General features: G+C 38.1%; 1 protein-coding gene across 2 annotated transcripts; it reads left to right on the top strand.

The window, feature by feature from the left end:
* Window positions 1-18: 18 nt before the first annotated feature.
* Window positions 19-15,812, top strand: FAM210A (family with sequence similarity 210 member A). Of its 2 annotated transcripts, XM_067467472.1 has the most exons (6): window positions 19-157; window positions 3,441-3,532; window positions 4,700-4,785; window positions 6,883-7,375; window positions 11,257-11,368; window positions 14,842-15,812. In XM_067467472.1, the coding sequence occupies exons 4-6, from the start codon at window positions 6,906-6,908 to the stop codon at window positions 15,139-15,141; spliced, it is 882 nt and encodes a 293-aa protein (XP_067323573.1). In that variant the 5' UTR covers window positions 19-157; window positions 3,441-3,532; window positions 4,700-4,785; window positions 6,883-6,905; the 3' UTR covers window positions 15,142-15,812. The 2 variants fall into 2 exon arrangements, with proteins under 2 accessions (XP_067323573.1, XP_060630988.2); XM_060775005.2 differs by lacking the exon at window positions 4,700-4,785.
* Window positions 15,813-18,148: the final 2,336 nt, after the last annotated feature.

Here is an 18,148-nt window from a genome sequence, read left to right as displayed (position 1 = left end):
GAGGCGCGCGCCGCAGCGAGCATGCGCACTTCCGGCCGGAATGGGCGGGGAAGGCTGGGCGGGCAAATGGCGCCTCGCTCGTGGGAAGGGAAGGAGGGGGTCAGAGAGAGAAGCGCCTAGAGCGTCTGACCCTGAGGGATGTGGCCCTCTGCGAGAGGTGAGCGCGGTCTCCTGCTTCGTGGCTCTCGGGTGGGGAAGGGGAACCATCCCTTGGGTGGGCTTAGTTGTAATGAACTCTCACGAATCGAGCCAAGCCTCCTTTAGGCGGGAAGAAGCCGCCCCCTTTCCTCCAAATGCCTTTGCTAGAGGGGAAAACTGCCCCCCTCCGCTATTGCTGCTGCAGTTGTGTTGGAACTCCACGCCCACTGAGGCTGCATCTACGCTGCACAATTAATCCACTTTGATACCACTTTCACTGCCATGGAATCCTGTAGGAAGGTTTCTCAGCTCTCTCGCCAAACTACAACTCCCAGGAAACCATAGAAATGAGCCAAGGAGTATTTGAAACTTTGTTGTTGTTGTTGTTGTTGTTGTTTTTACTTATCTGTTGTAGCCACTTTGAGTCCCCTTCAGGTTTGGTGGGGACGAGGGACAGGCCCTTCTCTGTGGTAGCCCCCCCGACTCTGGAACTCTCTCCCCAAGGACATTAGACAAGCCCCAACGTTGGCAGTCTTTAGAAAGAGCATGAAGACCTGGCTGTTCCAGTGTGCCTTTCCAGAATAGGAAACTCCCAGCATCATGTCCCAAACGCACTTTCTTAGAGATTTAAGATTGTCTGCACATCGCACCTACCCCAAAATCCTTACATTTCACCTGTCATGTCCAGCACTTTTAATTTATTCATTACATTTGACCCGGCTCTAGTTTTAAATGTGTCATGATGTAATGTTTTGATGTTTTACTGTTGTTGCTACAAAGTTTTTTTGGTTTGCTTTATGAGTTTTATTGTTGTATTTGTTATGCTGTTGTTTTATTGAGGGCCTTGGCCTTTGTGAGCCGCACCGAGTCCTTCGGGAGATGTTAGCGGGGTACAAATAAAGTTAATAACAATAATAAATATAATAATATTTTAATTCTGTGTTGTTCCCTGCCTCAAGACTTGAAAAGAGGCTGGAAGGTATTTATTTATTTACTGTATTTGTATACCGCCTTTCTCAGCCAGAGGTGACTCAAGGCAGTTCACAGTCTACAATTATTCGATGCCATAACAAATATCAAAATACAGTTATAAACAATTCAACATTTATTAAATTATTATAAAAAGCAAATATATCTAAAAACAAGATCCTCAGTGTCTCCTTACTAAAATCGTTGTCCAGTTGCAGTCAGACATTCCATATATTCGTTTACATCTAATTATGCTCCAGTAGAAAAAGTTTGCTTGAAGAGCCAGGCCTTAACCATTTGGCGGAATGTTAGAAGGGAGGGAGCTGATCTTTTATCCCTGGGGAGCGCGTTCCATAGCCAAGGGGCCACCACTGAGAAAATCCTGTCTCTTGTCCCCGCCAAACACAACTGAGAGGAAGGCTTGATCAAGAACAGGGCCTCCCCAGACAATCTTAAAGTCCTAGATGGTTCACAAGTAGAGATACGTTCGAATAGGTAAGCCAGACCAGAACATAAAATGTCTTATTATTTTTATGGATTTCTGGCTGTATATAAAAGTGTATACAACTTATATTAATTAATGTGTCAAAGTGAGAAATTGCCATACATTTTTTAATGTGTTTGACTCTGTGTCACCAACCACATGCAGCCCTTGGTGGGTTTTCAAGGAGCCCGTGGCTTGAATACTGAAACCTGCTGAATCTCAGGGATTTGCTGACATATTGGCTTAATGTTGTTCACCCGTTGGTTTCATTAATCTGTTCTATTTGGGGCTCCTAATGTGTCACTTTAGACTTTGTAAATCTTTCTACTGCTTTATCATCATGTTGAACCACATTAGAACTACTCAAACTGTTGATGTAGGTTCACAAACCATAGACTTGAAATTCCTGGTTTGTTTCTTATTGGCAGTAATATGATACCAGAGCATGGAACTTTAGGGGAAAATGGCCAAACCCACGCATCAGATTTTCTTCTTGCATCAAACAGTCAGTTGTTTGGGGGCCTCTTCTCCTGCAATTGCACATTGTCTAACACAGGCATGGGCAAACTTTGGTGTTTTGGACTTCAACTCCCACAATTCATAACAGCCGGTAAAATTACTTATTGTTAAGAATTGTGGGAGCTGAAGTCCAAAACACCTGGAGGGCAAAAGTTTGCCCATGCCTGGTCTCACACAACAGAAGAGAACTAGCAGCATAAACACAGAGTTAAGCAGTACTGTAGTTGGTTTTAAAATATCAAAAATTTTCCTGGTTAAAGTAGCTGTTAAAAACCAGGGCCAAGTTGTTCTTAACTGATGCAAAGTCCACTTCAACCCATAGTGACTCTATGAACAAGGGACCTCTGAATCATCAAGTCTTGCAGACCCAAGGCACTGTCTTCCTTGATAGAATCTATCCACCCGTAATAGGGCCTTCCTTTTGTCATACTGCCTTCTGCATTGTTGTATTTTCTAGTGAGTTATGTCTTCTCATGATATGTCTGAAGTTTAGTCATGTTGACTTCTAGGAAGAATTTGAACTTGATTTGCTCTAGGACACAATTATTTGCCTTTTTGTCAAAGCTTTCTTCCAATTAGTTTCCTTCACTGTCCTGCTTGCAGCCTGTCTCACATGGGACACTCTACTAGCAACTATGCTACTGTCACAGTTGTAGCTTCTTGCCTCGCAGGCACATACAGTCCCACCACCAGGGAAAGATAGTGCCATGTAGGGATCTAAGGAAGCTCTATCACAAATGTCCACCCATTATGAAACTTTGAGAACAGCTAACTGCTACATCTCTTTGTTGTTTGCTCTGACATGCAAATGTCAGTATGTAGAGGATATTTTCAGATAATAAGACTGTCTTCATGACAGAATTTGAATTGTGTTTGAAAAATAGAGGTGGAACCCACTCAAATGCTATATAATAAGCTTTCCACATCCTCTTCCCATTGTATAGGGTTTATTACATCAATTTTCCAGAATAAACCCCAAGTTAGGCCATGGGAACCTGAAGTCAAGCAAGTTTGTCTACTCACAGTGACTTTCAACAGCATGCATATACAACTAATAAGTTTAATATCTTCCGTGAGGAAAATTAGCTATCTGAAACTGGACCCAAACAGAAGACTGCTAGGTCAGAAATTGTGCTTAATCTGGTCTACAAATAAGGCTAGAGCCATTAAGTGACAGCAGACTAAGATATTTTCTTGGTGTTTGCTTCAAAAATTGCTCTCTCAGTTTTGAAATATGCCCTGGCATTTATATAGGTTTTGTTCTGTTGGGAAGCTGAAGACTCTGCACTAAAAAAGTGACTAATCCATTCTCTGTGGCCTTCTCTTCTAGATTGGAAGTACAATGAGTTGATCACATCACAGCAATGTAATAAAAAGGATAATTGCTGTGAAAATCTTTCATTTCCAAGAGCATTGTAAAAGGTAAGCAATTCCATTTTCGATCAGTGGCAACTCTTTAATACATTCATTGTTGAAGTATTATATGTTCAGTACTAAATCATACATACTTCTTAACATGCTGTCAGTTACATATTGTATGGTCTTCAAAAAATGTATTGTCTGTTTGCCATTTTCTCTTTTATAAGCAGCCACTTCATACAATTGCATTTATTCTTCCCAAGCAGGTATTCCTGCTTTGAATCTAGCCATAATTTCTTTGTGACAGATTTGATGTAAAGGCCTTCTTTACATTTCTGAGCTCTTTTAGCTTGACTGTCTTCTTTTTATAACTAAATTTTTGGGAGCAAGTTGTTAATAAAAAATGATACAGGCTGGGGGGGAGTCATTTTTTCAACTCTGCAAAGAATATGTGATATAGAATCTTGATAGCAATCTGCAAGCAATCATTTGCTTATGATTCTCCATATTATTTATGGTGGAAATGGGAAACTGACAGAAGTTGAGAGCCAAATTTCAGTTTGACTTCCTGTATGTAACAAGGTCTTTCCTAGCCCTAAAACAGACATTACTAGGAGCAAAACATGAAAGCTGTTGGTCCCCAAATTTTCTAGAAAGGAAATCAACCAGAAATCCTTCCTCCTTCTTTCCCCTCCTCCTTCTTTTAATGGTTCTTTCTCCTGAGTCCAAAATGGTAAAGGCAGTGCAAATACTCAGGTGATGAAATAGATCCCTGGAGTTCAGGAAAGTATTTTTTGATCCCAAACCTGTTTAGATGCTACTAGGAACCTCAGATTATGAGGTCCCCGCCCCTGATTTACAGCAACAATATTGTAAGAAAGATTTGGAATAAAATCACGTAAATCAACATAATTAGTGTGTTGTGCAGTGAACAGGAAAAGGTTTATATTTATGTTTTTGTTGGATGGGGTGAAGGAAAAAAGAAAATTAAAGCCCTTTTCAGCAGGCCAAAGAAAAGTAAAAGTATTTTTTTGTTAGAACAAGTTCACCACAGTAGTTGTAGTGCTAGGAAAGTACAGTAGAGGGCAGCTCTAAACTTCAAATCAGTCTACTACACCAGATGTATGTAGTACACACTCTTAAAGCCTTTAGAAAGATCAGTATTTTCAAAGCCAATCAGACATTGACTGATAAAATGTCATTATCACCTCCCATGTTTTCCTGTAACAGGATACCTGAGACTTCCAGCAGTGTGTGTATGAAGTCCACAATCCTGTAGTAGAAGAAATACTTAAGAAATCACTGTTGCTTGAAAGGTCAGTGTGTGCCGAAGTCTTCACCTCTTGAAGATTAAAACTATTTTATGTAATTCGTATATACAAATATAGACATAGCTATACAGTTTTAATGACTAACAGAAACTATAGCAACTATGTTCTCACAAATAAATGGTATCACTAGCTTTCTTACATCGTTAATACAATCAACTTGGCAATTGAGACTACAAGGCTGGATTCTTTGGTGGAGGCTGATTTGACCATAGGCCAGGTTTGTCAATTACTTTGTGTCATGTGATAGATTTTAAATTCTTTTAGACAACCAGATGCTTCCAGCCTTTCTATCTCAGTCTCTTAACCCATTATGATATAATTTTAAAAAGATGGAAATAGCCAGGTGAAACTGCCCTTGCTGCTTTGTTTTCTTAATTTAACAAGCAACAAGGAATAGCTCATGTGGAGAAATGTGAAACTTCGTACTTTTCGTATGGATTATATATGAAGTGGAAGAGTGTGGCATCCAGGAATGGAATTCTTGAATAACTGTACACTACTTTCTTATTTGAATTATGTTTGTATCTCAGAATATTTTCCTTGAAAGGTGTGGCATAGTGAGGGGTTGGTTACATCTTCTCTAGAAGCTTGGCATAGCTGAGTTTCTTACCTAACTTTAGTGGCTAAGAAACAGTGGGTTTAAAGGTTGGCTTTGGTGTGTATGCTGTGCACACTAAGAAAATTGTATTAATAATAAACTTTTATTTATATCCTGCCACATCTCCCGAAAGGAACTCAGGGCGACTTACAAGACGCTACAAGTGTAGTATATAACATAAATGGTACATGAGTATAAAAACAATATCACATAAAAGTTATAAAAACAACCATTATTAATGTGTATATTCTTCACACCAATCCCATTTTAGCCAAAGATTTTGCCAAATGTTTGTTATTTGTGTGTGTGTGCACGCTAGAATTCGTAATGGCTTTTCTGCTTTTACTAGAGTGCTGTTCATCCTAATCCCAATTAATGTGGAGGGCTGACTGCACTACAGAATTCAAAAATTGTCCATGTGTCCATGTGGGTGACTGAGAAACAAAGAACTTTGCTTTTTGATAGTTCAGTTCACACAAACTTTATTTCATACACAAAATTATTACAAATATTGTATAAAATTACATTCTGGCTATGTATATAATGTGTACAGGCAGTTCCCCAGTTACAGATCAGATAAGTTCTGTTATTAAATTGAATTTGTGTGTATGTCAGAACAGGAACATGTTTTAAGTGTAACAACAGCATAGGGAAGGATTAACAGTCCTATAACATTGTTTCACTGTCTGTGACCCTATTCAGAAGATTTCACCTCACTTCCTGTCCCTGTGACAGTTGGATTTTGAAAAAATTGTGTTCTCCTGAAAACAGGGATTGATGCAAAAGCTTCAATCGAGTCACACACACACAACCAGTTTGTAACTAAAAGTCAGATGTAACTTGGATGTTTGTAATTCGGGAACTGCCTGTATATGAAACATTCAAATAATGTTTCTAGAGTGCCATCTTCAAGATCAATATTATGTATGTATATGCAAATATAAGTATTCCAAAATTCCCCCAAAATCTGAAATCCAAATCACTTCTGGTTACAAGGATTTTGAAAAAGATGTAATGAACTTGTACTAGGATGATGAAACAATTTGCTTCATTAGTCTTCTCATACGACAGCTCATCAGGTCTAATTCCAAATTAGATCACACCTCTCCCAAATGTGATTGAGCATTGCTTCTTATTCATACATGCATTTCCACAATATATATATAAAACTTTATTAAGAATCTGGAAGTTATTAAGATAACTAATAATTCTTTCCTTAGCAGAGGTATATAAAACATCTGTGGGGAAACCATGTTGAAATTTCTTTTTTATGTTCAAGAGAAACTTTTTCAGACTTCTCCATATTTCTATATAATGCTCAAATTCTCCCTATTCAGGGGAAATCATATTGTAGTTAATTTTCTGACTTTACCAAGATGGTTTTGGGAAAGTGTGTTTACTGTTGTCTTATCCTTGTGACATCTGGAACGGAACAGTGCTTACAATTTTTTAAAATTTAACCCTGTATTTGTTTCATTTCCTAGGAGTCATATAACGTATCTTCAATATGTTGTTGCCCTCAACCAAAATGCAGAGATCACTACAGCTGGCGTACAGGACATCTTTGGTATCCCATCGCACTTGCATGTTTCCATGCTTGAAAGGACAACCCTCCTTGCTCATTAAAAGACAAAAAATGGTTTCAGTGCCTCTGCAGATCCAATGCCAGTGTCTTCATGAATCTGCTGCTGTTTGCATTTCCAAGGAACGGGAATTTGTGGGCAGGGGGCCACCACAACCAGAAGACCCTCATGATAAAGAACTGAAGAGAGAGACTTCTACCCCACCAACTGAAAACGTAGCTCAGGGAGCACCTGTAGAACCAAATCCTGTGGAGATTGATCCCTTGCAAGATAAATCAATTAGCCTTGTGCAGAGGTTCAAAAGAACTTTTAAGCAGTATGGCAAAGTTCTTATTCCAGTCCATCTTCTGACTTCCAGCCTATGGTTTGGAGCCTTTTACTATGCAGCTTTAAAGTAAGTAGTGAATTCATTATCACTGTATTTATTAACTTCAGACAAATCTTAACATAGCACACAGAATAGTTTCCTAGAATAGGGAGGGGCCTCGTGGTCCATCAAGTCCAATCCCCTTCACAGTAGCAAGAACATCAGCTAAAACATCCTGTCAGGTAGCTGCCCAGCAAGGTGTCCAAAGAAGGAAACCACACTACCTCTCTACACAGTTGAACCCATTACAAACTGCTGTAACTGTTGAGAAGGTATTTCTAATGTTCAATCAAAACTTGCTCTTTTGTAACTTCATTATACCTGGTCCTACCCTCTGGAGTTGCAGAAAACAAGTCCTTGAAATGTTTAAATCAAGCCTCTTCAACCTGTGACCCTCCAGGTGACTTCAGCTCCCAGAATTTCTGATCATTGAACAGGCTGGCTGGGGCTTCTAGGAATTAGAGACCCAAACAGCTTAAGGTTGAAGAGGCCTGATTTAAATTGTGCATTCATTTCAACCTTCAATCTTCTCTTCGCCAAGGTACTGTGATAGTACTGCAGAGTGTTACCCAAGAGAAGCAATGGCATATTACTATCCATCTGTTCAGTGTGCTTTTTAAAAACAGAGGTGTCTGATATGTGAAAGAAGCCAAAATAACAATGTTGGCATGTATGCTTGTGTGTCATGTCATCATTGAATATTTATTTTTGATTTCATTAACAGATTAGCTATGTATTGGGATGAGCAGTTCTTGAATAAGCCTTACTGAGCTTAGTGGGACTTGTTTCCAGTAGAGTTATATTAGATTGCAGTGATGTTTTTCTTTTTTAATGTATTTTTTTAATGTATGTGTATTTTACTAGTTGAGCTGCCCTCAGAAATGAATCTAAAGGTTCCTTGCTCTGTCCAACCCTCTTGGAAATAGTGTGATGTATTTATTACAATCTGTTGAATAAAGTGGTGTTAGCTACTTCCCTTGACCTTTTAAAAAAAAATACACTGCAAGCCTAGATAGTCAGTTCTATAACAGTTTACAGTGATCATTATTACACTGCAATGTTGGATTTTTTTAAAGAATGTGGCATTATTTGCTGGATTCAACAATGAAACAAAATGCCTGTTTCTTCATATTTTTAATTACATTTTTTCAAAACACGGCATTAAATATTTACCACTTCTGCTTTGCAAAATATGAGTTTTTGGGGGAAAGCAGTCTTAGTATAAGAATGCAAGAATATAAGACACTGTCTTATACAATTTCGGCACATGCAGAAATTATGCTAAACAGCCATGGTGTGTAAAGTCTTGGCCATTGTCCGCTTAAGGGAGTCTTTCTCTAAATCAGAGAACGTCCTGTGTTAGTAAAAAATTCCCTATTGACAAGAAAGGAAAATTGAATTCCAATCTGATTACGCAGTGTACTTTTTTGTTCAAGTAACTCCATTTACAGTATTCCTATTGTTTTAATTGCTGTTTCAAGTCCCTAATCTATTTATTTCAAACGGGAACATTCCTTTTTCATGCTGTGTCGAATTGACAAGACTATACTGTCTTCATTGAGGAACGTAATAGTCCCACTCCATTTTGGTTAGAGGTCACTTGGAATAAGGTGTTTAGTTTTGGGCATCACAGTTTAAGGAGGAGGAAGAGGAGGAGACTGGCCAAACTGATGAAAGGTCTGGAAACCATGCCTTGTGAGGAGAAGCTTAGGGAACTGAATATATTTAGCCTGGAGAAGAGAAAATTAAAAGGTGATGTGATATCCATGTCTAAATATTTGAAAGGATGTCATATAGAAGATAGAGCATGGTTGTTTTTTGCTGCTCGAGGGACTAGTACTCAGAGCAATAGATTAAAACTACAGAAAACGAGGATTCATCTAAACGCTAGGAAGAACTTCCTGATGGTAAGAGCCATTCGACAATGGAAATACACTGAGGTTTTTAAACAAAAGCTGAATATCTTTCACGAGCGCTTTGTGTTTTCCTGCACGGCAGAGACCTGGGCTTCCAATTATATGATTCTAATCATGCTGTTGACATAGATGAAAGACATAGTTCCACACTTATTTTATCAGATTTATCCCTCATTTTTCTATGGCTAGAATGCAGCGTGGTTTCCAACATCATTAAAAAAAACAAATAAAAACGAAATCGCCGTTATTTATGTTAGGATATAAAGCAAACAGTTTAAACTTTTTCAAATAAGAAATAGAAACTCCCAATCTTTAATCAGAAATGCTAATGTTTCAGAATCACTAAACATTTTAAAGCTTTTGTACATCATCAGCTCATTGAAATTGTACTGCTATAAACAACTTCTGAAAACACCTTTATATATTTGAAAACTCAAATCTTGTTGAAAATACAAATGACGTACCAAATGTTAGAATTTTCCATTCCCATAGTTATTATCAAGTTGCACAATCAACCGTGTTTTTGTTTCTAACTAAATAGATTTCTAGTTCAGCATGTCAGAGGCCAAACCTGTTTTTCACAATTTGGTCTCTAGGAAAAACCAGCAAATGTTTACACACTTGGAAAGATAGTGGGTGAATATTTGGTGTATCCTACTAAAGCAAAATATTAAATAGCTTGGAACTTTATTACTCTGAGGGAGGATAAATTTAGAATGACATTTGGAATGATAGCTCTTAGAAAGGGCACTTAATGCCAGTTGGTTAGAGTAACTAAAACAAACACTTCATTATAATACCTTCTGATGTCAGAGGTTCATGCTTTCAGCATCAAACTTATCATTGTTTCAGGTATTATGTTGTTCTAACTATAACCTATAATGCAAAAACACTCAAAGGTAACAAACATTAAACTCTTGGTTTTACATAAATGACACACCTAACTGATTCTTATCATAGTCCTCACTCTGTAAAGTTCACAGCAATGTGTTTCTGTCCTAACAGCATATGGCTACAGCAAGATTGGTTTCAGTATTGAACCATCTCCCTCCCTCTCCCTCCCTCCCTCCCTCCCTCCCTCTCTCTCTCTCTCTATATATATATACACACATACATACATACATACATACATACATAAAATGTCATGGAACTTTTTTCTTGTCATGGTTTTGCCTTACAACAGTGATCAATGAATCCAGATACATATTAGAGAAAGTCATTACATCTGTGTGGATTTTATATTAGGCCATAAGGAATGCCATAAGCATATTCAGTTATACATATGTGCATATTCAATTTGGTAATGTTTACTTCAGGGTAAATATATAATGCATGGGTTAGCTTTTTCATTTTTGGCTTAGAAGAAATTTCCTAATCTCTGTACTTCATTCATTTTATAATGAGATACAAATTAGTATTCACTCTGAGAAAGTTATGAAACTCTAAAAATCAACAGAAATATTTTCATAGATTGAAGGTTAAGTCATAATGTAAATAAGATTGTATGCTTGTAATAATCTGTTTATATATTGAAGGTATCCATTATATTTCAGCCCCTCGGTTTTCAAAGTGCAGATAAAATACTTGGGCATGCAAAGTGACATTGCAATTCAGATCTATGGCCCTCCAAATAGCTCAGTAGTAGCAGCCTCTCCCAATCTCTGTGACGAATGCTGTGTGATCTTTTAACCAAATATCTTCTGTGTGCAAAATACCTTCTGTATGCAAAACACATAGGCTATTATTCAGCTGTGTCCATCACATGCAGATATAAGCCCATCATTATTGGAAACAGTTCCAAAAGCTTATTTTATGTTGCAGTACGTTGTAGTACTAAAGCTCTAATATGAAATCAGAACTGGTTTCTGAATTATGGTCCAGGCAAAGCATGATTGACTAAACAGTATATAAGAGTCTTTAATGTTTGGTAACCATGCCAAATATTTCCATGGGAATGTTTGCAATTTTTTCATTTTCATCTCTCTTTCACAGAGGAGTGAATCTCGTTCCTTTCCTTGAATTCATAGGGTTGCCTGAAAGCGTTGTAAATATTCTAAAGCATTCTCAAAGTGGAAATGCATTAACTGCATATGCAATGTACAAGGTAAGTGGCTCTATAGATCTAACTTTCAAAGAAGTTTTCAGGAATGCAATAATAACATCCAAATATACTTTTCTGTGTCTTCAGTAATGGCATCAGCTAAGGATAGTGTGTCTCTTTTGAATGAATGCCTTTTGAAAATCGAAGCCAAATGTAGTACTGTACATTGGACTGCCTTTGTCCCAAGTTTGAAACTTCAGACCAAATTCCGGCTTCAAGTTTAGCTATTGGTACTTCTAGGAGTGACGGTATTCCACCAATCTATATCTATAGATATAGATATTTGGAGAAACTGTGATCCCCCCCCCCCCAAAAAAAAACAACAATGGACTGGGACCAGACTTGGCACAGAGAACCCCCATGACCAACTGAACATACTTCTGTGGTTTGTGGAAATTGACCTTGATTTCAGAGAGTTGTAGTTCACCCGCATCCAGAGAGCAGTCCACCCAGCCGACGTCGCATCTGGACCAAACTTGGCGCACAGACCCAGCATTGCCAACTGTGCATACAGGCAGGATTGGGGGTGATTGCTGTGGAAATTTGGAAGTTGGGGTTCACCCTTATCCAGAGAGCACTAAATTCAGGCGATGATGGATCTGAGCCAAACTTGGCACGCAGACCCAACATGGCCAACTGCACACACTGGAAGAAGTTAGGGGTGGTTGCCCTGGGAATCTCAGAGTTGTAGTTTATCCTTATCTAAAGAGCACTAAACCCAGTCAACAATGGATCTGGACCAAACTTAAGTGATATTACCTAACATCCCAAAACAAGCAATTCCTTATTCTAATAACCCGGGCACCACCAGGTACCTAAACTAGTATTAAATAATTCTACTCGGTGGCAGTAGGTTTCTGGGCAAAATACAAAAGGTTGCTTTATTCCCTTGAAAACCCTACGTAGTTTGTGTCTGGATTGCTTACAGGAATCCTTCCTCCCATATAATCCACTTGGTACACTCAGGTCTTCTAGGAAACATCAACTTCAATCAGCCAAAACCAGATTCATTGTTACTCAGAGGACATTTACTTCATCCACTCCAGACTCTGAAATGATAAATTGTCTGGTCTATCTCAGACAGCTTGGGACACAGATAATTTTTTTAAATTATGGTTTTTAAAGTATTTATTGATGGGTTTAAATATGTATTGCTTAAATATGTATACCTTTTTAACTGATGTTATGTGTTCTGGTATTTTTTGTCACCCATTTGTTGTCTCCCATCACAGTCTACAGAGAGAGTTTATCTGTCCAAAGTCTCCCGTCTGGTCTCAGTTGCTAGGGAAACCCCAACTGATGAAATGTTCCTTCCCTTCCTATTAGAAGCTGTCATTCCATTGCAATGAATATGACATTAAAACCCAACTAGTTATTTTAAAACTACTTCTTTATAATAATATTTTTGATCCTTTTCTTCCTTTAAATTGAATTTAAAACTCCTTTAAAGATGGTAGTCCTGATTTTACTGTATGTATTCTCAACCACATTATTTCCTGTTGCAATAGGATCTGCTTGTTCGATGCTTTTTAAATTTTTCTTTCTAATTGCCTGTGTCATACTACTTTGTTATGAAGATTTCTGGCCTTTGACTCCTTTGCCAAGTACAAAATGCATTCAGAGAAGTAAGGGATTGTTCTGATGCAAGAGGCAAAGAGCAGTTATAAGTAGATACAAACTGCCAAACCATCAGCACTCATTGAAACAGGAATTAGTATATGTCCTCCCACAAATTTCCTGATGATATGTCATTATGTGGAACTCAAAACTGGGAACAAAGATCTGGGTGGGAGGAGAGAGCGAGTACACAGGGTACGAGATTAGAGAGGACAATCAAAAGCACATAAAGGGTCTTATTTAGTCCTTTTAAAGGTAAAGTTGTCTTCTTGCTTTGAAAATCTGTTTTTTTTTAAACTTGTCATTCTTCCAAAACCATTCTTCTGAGTGAAATTTGTCTTGCTTCTCCACAGTTTAATGTAACTAACATTCAGTGTTTAGATTCGATTTGTTACATAATATGCCGCTACAGAAGTTTTAAGAAAACAAAAGTTCTTGAGGTGCAACATTGAATGTGTTCCACAATGTTTTGCGAGCCTTCCTTCCAAAGACTCTTGTTTTCTCTCCCTGCTTCTCTGCACTCACAATCTTCCCCGAAGCTTATGTGAATACATCTGGTCTAAGTCTGTTTAAGTATGTCCTCTGAGTTTAGTCTGAATTGGTGACCTATCCTTAAACTGTCTACCGAAGTAGAGTTGTATGGCATCATTTAATTCACAAGGGGGTTTCCTTATCATGCTCATACTTATACAAAAAATGCTTCAATCCCAACATATACTAGATTTGACAAAATATTAAATAGATGGTATCTTGCTTTGTAAATCCTTTGTGGTTTACACTAATCCTGTTTCCTGCTTAGCATGGCATAAGGACCCTGAAAATACTGGTCTACTTGAATTAGAGCTGGCTATTATAGCTGTTCAAGCCTCATGCAGATGGTCTGAATATGTGGTTGATGTTACGGGGCAAGTTGCGCCATCATATACTGCATTGGCTCCAGGGGAAATATTCTGTCCAAGGACTGTCTGGGAACACACCAGTTTCCTAGAAGTATGGGGTAAATATGAAAGTAGCTGGAAGTCTATTTCTGATTTTCCTTGAAATGTTAAATGACTAAGAAGGCAACATCTGTTTAAAACAGTGGTTCCCAACCTGTGGTCTATGGACCAGAAGTGGTCCACATGAACGAAAATATGGTCCACGGCCTCATCATTACTAAATCGTTGCCTCGAAACCACATAGCAACAGGAGCTACTGGTCTCACAAAACCCTCTTACACTGCCGAGGCAACAGGGATGTCGGGAGGAGAGAGACTGACTACTCACGAAATATTACTTCTACCACATCAGCTCTAGATTATTAAATATGGTTTTCTGTGGGCAAGCAGATGGCAACTACTGGATGGCATGTGTTCTGTATCAGAAAATAGAGCTGATGTGGTCTGTCCAATGCAGTTTTCTGAATCAGCACCTCAAATAATAAAACCAAATCTAAAGTTGACCAAAAACTGATTTGTAATCCTTTTGGTACTAATGTTGGAGAAGTGGTCCCTGTTCAAGTGGTTCCTGGTCAAGTGATCCCTGGTCAAAAAAAGGTTGGGAGCCACTGGTTTAAAATGTCAATTGCCACTGCTGGATCTTTCTAGGAGAGGTAATTCGCTTTTTAAATGGCCAGAAAAAGACCTTCTAGGAAAGAGTCAAGGGTGGGAAAAGTAGTTGCCCACCTATTTCAGCTTGTTGAAGCTTGGGGTGTTTTGGTCATAAGATTTAATTAGCATAATAGTACAAGTAGTTCCCTGCATTGATGCAAGGACAATAAATATTACCTTAAAAGTGGAAGCCCTTTCTTGAATTCTAAAAGAACTCCAGGTTGATTTCACTATCCAAGTGACCCATGTATTCTTCCTCCCTCTTTACAAGATTGCAACTCCAGCCAGATACACGGTGACATTGGGAGGGACATCTATCACAGTGAAGTATCTCCGTAAGAACGACTACATGTCCACACCGCCTCCGGTCAAGGACTATATCCAGGATCGAATGGAAGAAACAAAAGAGCGACTATCAGGGAAAATGGGGGAAACCAGAGACATGATTAGTGGCAAAATGGAAGAAACAAAGGAGCGACTCACGGGGAAGATGGAGGAAACAAAAGAGAGAATAACAGGAAAAATACAAGAAACCAAAGATAAGGTTTCATTTATTAAAAAGAAAGAATAGGAAAATTAGATGCCATGAATGGGGAAACCTAAGCACTCGTAACCTGAAATATATGCTCATGCTGCTTTTTGTTTGTGCTTTGATTTAAATATTTTGATTGGCTAGAAAGTGCCAATAATCTAAAACTGTCGGTATTACATACGAAATTACACCTTCGCAAAGTTATCACTTTATTGTCTAGGAATAGGATGTGATAACTCCAAAATAGCTTTTCATAGAGAGAAACACCAGAATGGCTTCCCTTGCCATCAGTTCCGTCTAGATCTGTGTAGATCAGGAGGTGACTTGAACTGATTTCTCGAACTCTCATCACACAGAAGCAAAGTATCAAAAGCTGTCGTGTTAAATATACAATGTTTTGATCTGGTGTCAATTTTTGTTAATAACTTAATGTGATCTTCCTAGAATATTATAAAACATATATTCTATTCCATATTTCTTATTGTGAAAAGGTTGATTCAAAATGATATGTGAGAAAGATTGAATAAAATAGTACTGAACTGAATTGCATGTTTATATGCAAAGTTGGTACTGATTTTTCCATAATTAGGCTACAGTGAGTCCTGAATTTCATACCCCCACCAATAAAGCTTTTTGAAAAGATAAATTCATCTCCCTCTCGCTCGTTCTCTGCTTAAGGAACAACTGTTTACATTTCCATAGCAATTTTTTTTTTTAAAAAAAAAACCTAAATGCTGCTGCTATCTTAGAATATTCCCACTGGACACGAGTCATATGCATTACTATGCTCTTATGCCTTACTGTGGAATAGTCTCCTTTTCTGGGCAGTATCTAGAAATGGCGTTTCTCATGCTATTGTCACAGCAGCTCTGCTTGAATCACTATGGGACATTTCAGTTCTCTGTTTTAAAAAATGGAAGGGACTGTTAGTTTGAAGAAGGGGAAGGTCCAAAACTCCTGTGGCCTCTCTATTATGATACAAAAGTGCTTTGGGTAAGGTGTTGCCATTTAAAGTAACTTGCCAATCTCATGTTCTGCTGTCTTAAATTGTTATGAAAAACAATGTACATTTCTTTATTTCTAGGCTTCTTTCTTGACAAGTAATAGTAAAACATGTGATGTTTAATGTCATAAATAACCACTTTCTGGGGAGTAATAAAACTTATTGAAATTATGGTAATCAGAAAGAAAATTTCCAAGTACAGTGGCAAAATTTGAGGTGGTTGATTTAATTTTATGGAACTGTATAGAAAGAGAAGCACTTCCCACAAACCAAATTTGTTCATTGTAACTGCTAGTTATGAGAGTTATCTGCACTATTACATTGGAGCCAACCGCCTTCTTTAAAACACTTTTTCAAAACATGTTTACATGGCAATTTCTCCAGTAATCTCAATTACTTTGACTTAAATCCTATCAATGCTTACTAGAATAGATTTATTGAATCAGTTAGTTTTATCTACTCTAGTTGGGACTGACCAGCAAGATGCTAACTCTTATTTCTGCCCTCAAGCATAACCTCACTGTTATTGACTCCATGGTCTGTCAGTCCACATGTTATTTGGCTTGAAGCCTTACGTGCTTTTTGAAACGTCTCCTATCACTGCCTGTTGTTCATGCTGCCATGTCTATAGTAACAGCAGGCCTAAAGATATTCAGGATACCTATATGTGACTGCTCTTTCATCAAAGAAAAGCTTGATGCCTTGTACTATCTTGATATGGTGAAGATGATTTTTTTCATACATTGAGGAAAGAGGTGAAGGAAAATAAACATCTCTGTACTCATTGCATAGGGATCATATAGGGATGCTTTATTTCTGGAGAGGTGGATGAATGAAAGAAGTTTCTGTGTTTGCCCCTTTTTGCCTTGTACTTGAGAAAACAGCTTTAGACAAAATGTTTGATGTGGTGCACCATGAGCACTGATGGTCCATTTTCAGTAGCTTGTGTTGCTCAGAAGTGTCACTTTGACTTGTCCTAGATTCTCTTGCCTGCTACACAAAAAAACAAGGCTCTGAGATTAGTCTTCTTGCCAGCATTTGGTGTGTAGTGGGCCATCTCCTGGTGTATTTAGAAATAGCCTTATTCCTACTTCACTCCTGCTTTGGTACTTGGAGAGGAGTCCTGAAGGAAGAGGCTAAAACAAATCTGGTTTTGAAACTAGTATAAACGTCATTACTCTAAAAGGCCACCAAAAAGGCAAAGGTAATATAATTAAATGAAGAATCTTGTCTGGAAATAAACTGCGGACAAGCAGCCTTCCTTTTTTTTCCTAGACGAAGCAATTCAGAACATTAAATGGTGATTGCATAGATCAGAGGTTCTCAACCTGTGAATTCCCAGGTGTTTTGGCCTCCAACTCCCAGAAATCCCAGCTGGTTTACCAGCTGTTAGGATTTCTGGGAGTTGAAGGCCAAGATATCTGGGGACCCACAGGTTGAGAACCACTAGCATAGATGCTAACTTCTGCCCTAATGCAGAACCTGCTCCTGTTGATTTAACATGCAAATTAAATGCTAGAATGCTATGAAACGGTGAAGATTGCAGCCTAGAAACAAATGACAAAATAGTTTTCCTTTGCATGTATCTGCATGTTCAAACCATTTTTAAAAGATTGTATTCTGATAGTGCCAGTATGTTTAAAATGAAACGATACCCCCACACAGTATTTGTTGTTTGTTCTAGTAGTCACACCAAGACCTCTTTTTTTAAAAAAAAGAGAAATTAATGTCAGTAACATGGAAGCAGTATCAGACAGCTGCTGCATAACCACCTCCATTCATTTCAGTTAGGCATCCCCCAGCTCTCCCCAGCCAAGACATTGAAGGGAGATGCTGAAGTGTCTAGTGGAATAGTCTCAGCCATGACCGATTCATTCCTTAATGCATTTGCCTTTTCTTATGTTCACTGCAAATGGATCTTGGTGGAATTAATGCTGCAAGCAACATTATTAAAATACTCACGCTAAGCTACTAGTGTTTGTCTTTTTGTGTCATTAACCAACAATGACTATTGACTTCCTTTTCGCAATATATTGCAAAACC

Source organism: Anolis sagrei, chromosome 4 (genome assembly GCF_037176765.1).
Source record: "Anolis sagrei isolate rAnoSag1 chromosome 4, rAnoSag1.mat, whole genome shotgun sequence".
In the NCBI taxonomy this organism is placed as follows: domain Eukaryota; kingdom Metazoa; phylum Chordata; class Lepidosauria; order Squamata; family Dactyloidae; genus Anolis; species Anolis sagrei.
This window is presented reverse-complemented; position numbering and strand designations above follow the sequence as displayed.